The sequence below is a fragment of the Lolium perenne genome, chromosome 2, assembly GCF_019359855.2.
Source record: "Lolium perenne isolate Kyuss_39 chromosome 2, Kyuss_2.0, whole genome shotgun sequence".
Lineage (NCBI taxonomy): Eukaryota > Viridiplantae > Streptophyta > Magnoliopsida > Poales > Poaceae > Lolium > Lolium perenne.
The window spans coordinates 307,323,980-307,327,858 of NC_067245.2; the positions used below are offsets into that span (position 1 = coordinate 307,323,980).

Below are 3,879 nucleotides of genomic sequence, written 5' to 3' on the forward strand. Positions count from 1 at the left end.
CACCGTTGGGAGGGGCGCCACACATGTTGCCACGTTGGATCGGTAGACCAGCTCAGTGTCGAGGGCGCCACGTCGGCTGGAAGAGTGGCGCCGGCAGGAGGGGTGCCACACTGGTATGTATGGCGCCGATGAGAGGGGCGTCACATAATAGGGTTAGATTGGTGAAATAGTTTCGCCGGAGGATAATTTGTGCTTTTCTTTAAGTTTTGGGTTATTTTTGTCCAAATAGCCCCGCCCCTGCCCTTGCTTTCCGACCAACCGACGGCTCTCTTAGTCTCCCCACGAAATCCAATCGGCGAAAAGCCCAAGCCCTAACAATGGCATTAAATTCAGCCACCATGGCGTCGTCTCTCCGGTGCTGCCCTGCCGTCGCGGCAACCCGCGGAAACTTACGCAGGCGCGCCGATACGCTCCGAGCTGGCCTACCGCTACCGGTAGGCCACAAACTAAACAGTGGAACTTGCTTCAAGCTCTCCTGCGCTCCCCCCACAAACTGGAGCTGCGCCCACGACCTGGACTCTGATTCAGAACTCATGCCGCCTTTGCCGTGGTGGGGGGATGAGCTGCTGGATGAAGATGCCGATTTCTTGCTCCTTGCGGATTTGTTCCCAGTTGGGCAGGGGAGGAAAGAGCTGGATGCTATATGGCACGCCCTCGTCGCCGGCCCCCTCGAATCGATCGTGCTCACGGTGCGTGAGATCATGGCCGCCGGCAACTTATTCCGTTGCCGCAGCTTCCATGCCGGCACCCTCTCCGGTAAGAGAAGAATTTGACATAAATGCAGCCATTATTTCTTTGGGTCAATTTCAGTTTGCAATCCTGTTTGCACACTTATCTGTTCTACTTCGGTTTGCGATCCTGCATAGGGGGTGTGTGGGTTGGGCGATTTTAGTAGACACTGTTAGGTCGTGTACTCGTGTTTATATGGATTATGCAATACCAGTGTGGTGTGCTACCTGAACCCAGTGATACAAAGATGACTTACTCAAGATGTTGTCTTTGATGAATTCAGGTGCTTTATTGGTCGTTGCTGGTTTCTGCCAACTATGCAAATTGTCACCTGCCCTTTTCATGGATATTGTTCTTGGATATATATTCTACAAGTTAAGTATCTTATCAGGGAAGCTGCAAAGGAGTGGCAGGGCATTCGACATATGTGCACGAATACAGCTAGGTGAGTTTTCTAAAGAATTTGGACATTGGAACTGTACTGCAGAGGATCCCCCTGTAATACAGTAGCATGTAGATGGATAAAATACATGGTTTAACCTTTGTATGTTTTTTTATGCTTAGTTTCCATGCTGAGTTTTGCACATGTGCTGACATAACAATGTTTTTCTCCGCAGTTCTGTTACTTATATTAGCTTTCAAGGATAGCAGTGCTTTTCAGGTATGGTGTTTTTTCCACACACAAACTGGCTCCACATACTTCATGTACTCCCTCATTAAGGTTCTACACTTAGATGTTTCACTAATTAACCTTCATCTTTTTTGGTGGGTGGGGGCGGATTATATAGGGCTTCTACGGCTTTCTTGTGGAACAAATCTGGTCAGTATTTTAGTACAAGACTTCGATTGTCTGCTATGTTTTTATCTTCTGATGCTATTTAATTAGGGACTGTTTGTTTATGAAATCCAATGGATGCATTGTCGGAACACTTTCTCCCTATTTTATAAATACTAGTTAAATGCTCATGTGGTGCCATGAAAATTGTTTTTTGCTATGTTGCATCAGTTGTTCAAACACTTGTGGCATCATCATGCATAACTTTGTGAAAAGTATTATTTTCTCAAACAATACATCAATTCAATCAACCCTACGTCCTTCAAATGTGGTGATTTCCTCGTAACTCAAGAGGCAACCCCGATGATGACAGTGAGGGTGAACGGATGACCACCAGTTCAGATCTTTATAGGAGAAAAGATAGTTAATCAATTCAATTGAAATAAAAAGAAGGGACACGTCCTGTGAGCTGCCTAGTTTTTGTGTTAATTCCGTAGGTAACTGTGACTATATACCACTTAGCTTGGATTGAAGAGCTGTGGGGGGTATATAGTAACTTAGTTTATGGTAGGTGGACATACACTTTGAACACCTTTGTAGGGCCACTTTGGATCTCAGAATTAGAAAATGTAAGAATATGAAAAGCACAAGAGGCTCATAGAACCTGGTATGAACAACTGCCAAATCCACCCAAATTCTTTTGGAAATCCTAGAATCGAAAGAGGGTCATAGAGCATGAGCTGTTGTTTTTGGGCATGAACTAGGTGTATTCACCTGATCATTATATGAAGCTGTTTTTTTTAGATGAAATTACATGATCAATTTTTTTTTTGGTGAGTCCTAGTTATCCTAGTTAGTTTGGTCACTATTAAATATTAATACCAGGTAAATAACTGATGTGGATACTGATTTTGGCAGTGTGTGTGTAGGGACTAGTGGGGTTTCACTCCTTGTACAACAAGGAAATGTGCAAATTCCACTGAGAAGTTGTAAACTCTGGAACTTCCCATTCAAAATAAAGCCTGGAACAATAATGAACAATCTGGAAATTTGAGCAACATAATTCCATGTTCAACAAAGGGTTGATCTCCCCGTAGAGTAGAATATTTTGTTTCTGTTATACTTATGTCTTGAAAGCTTGTCTATGCAATCACAAGTTCTTTTCATAACTAACGAACTTATATGTTGGTCTTAGGTGGCTTAATGTTTATCTGTATTCAACGATGGCCTATGATGGAGTCGTCGGTGTGAAGCATACCAGAGGGTACTGGCTTGGGATTTACAGATTACTGCGAGCAAAAGGTGGTCTGATGAAGGTATTCAGGGGTACCTTTCATGATCTAATTGAGAAAGCTAGTGTACCAAGACATCCAAATGCTCGGAAGAAATACAAAGTACCATCAAGAAGACGCAAATAGAGTGGTCACCTCTTGGCTGGTGGTGGTGCTGTGTTAGAATCGTTTGATGTACAAATTGGTGCTCCTCTAGTGAGATTGCTTTGCATGCTTGTGGGTTGGACCTCTGCTTTGTTGGTGAACTGAATTTATAGTGCTGTGGCTGCACTATGAAGAAAATAACCTGGTCTGCTTTGGAAGCTTGTTTGTCCATGTTCTTATTATAGTGAAGTGGCGAATTGGATAATCTCTTTTTGTTGGACTTTTCTTGTTTCATTCCGGCAACTGATGGTATTGCAGTTGCATCCCTAAGAGAAGAATCTTCCCAATACTTGCTGTAGCATGCAAATTCAACCTGTATTTCTGAAGTATAGTGTCATTTGGACATCTTATCATGTCATTTGGACATCTTATCATTCTCATGTAGGCCACATAAAATCGTATTTTTCTTAGAAATTTACACCATTAAGCATCAAAAAAATGTATATGCAAAATTTTATTTGAACTCTTTTAAATAGTATATGTTTTAATTTTAATTTTTGAAAAACCAGGTGCGCCTACACCCAGGTTTCACTAGCACTTTTCGCATGCACGAGACTTTGTTTTGCCTTTTCTACACAGAACACAAAAAATATTGTTTCTTCGCGAAAGTTTATGTGCACACATAGAATGTAGATATTTTGCGAAAAACTGATATTTTTTTGAAAAAAAGGTAACTGTTTTTTGTTTTCTCACCTTTTAAAATATGTTTTTTTAGATGGAGGGAGTATAAGCACCCCATATCGAAAGTGAATTTCGGCTACATTCAGGCTTATATACAGCCCCTCGTCTTTTTCTTGAAACGGGGGAAACAAATTTACCCTAATCTATTTATTGAATTAGAAAGAGTGTTTGGACAAGATAGTCCTTACAAGACAAAAGCTACAAGTGGTTACTCTCACGGCCTTATTTCACCCAAATGATTTGCACCCGCGTACACCC

The 3,879-nt window shown here is 41.9% G+C and overlaps 1 protein-coding gene across 1 annotated transcript; it reads left to right on the plus strand.

Moving 5' to 3' along the window:
• Nucleotides 1–248: 248 nt before the first annotated feature.
• On the plus strand, nt 249–3,098 carry LOC127336915 (uncharacterized). Its single transcript, XM_051363782.2, has 5 exons — nt 249–756; nt 1,013–1,174; nt 1,347–1,390; nt 1,518–1,549; nt 2,700–3,098. Exons 1-5 carry the CDS (start codon nt 318–320, stop codon nt 2,920–2,922), a joined length of 900 nt encoding a protein of 299 aa, XP_051219742.1. The 5' UTR covers nt 249–317; the 3' UTR covers nt 2,923–3,098.
• The last annotated feature ends 781 nt before the right edge of the window (nt 3,099–3,879 follow it).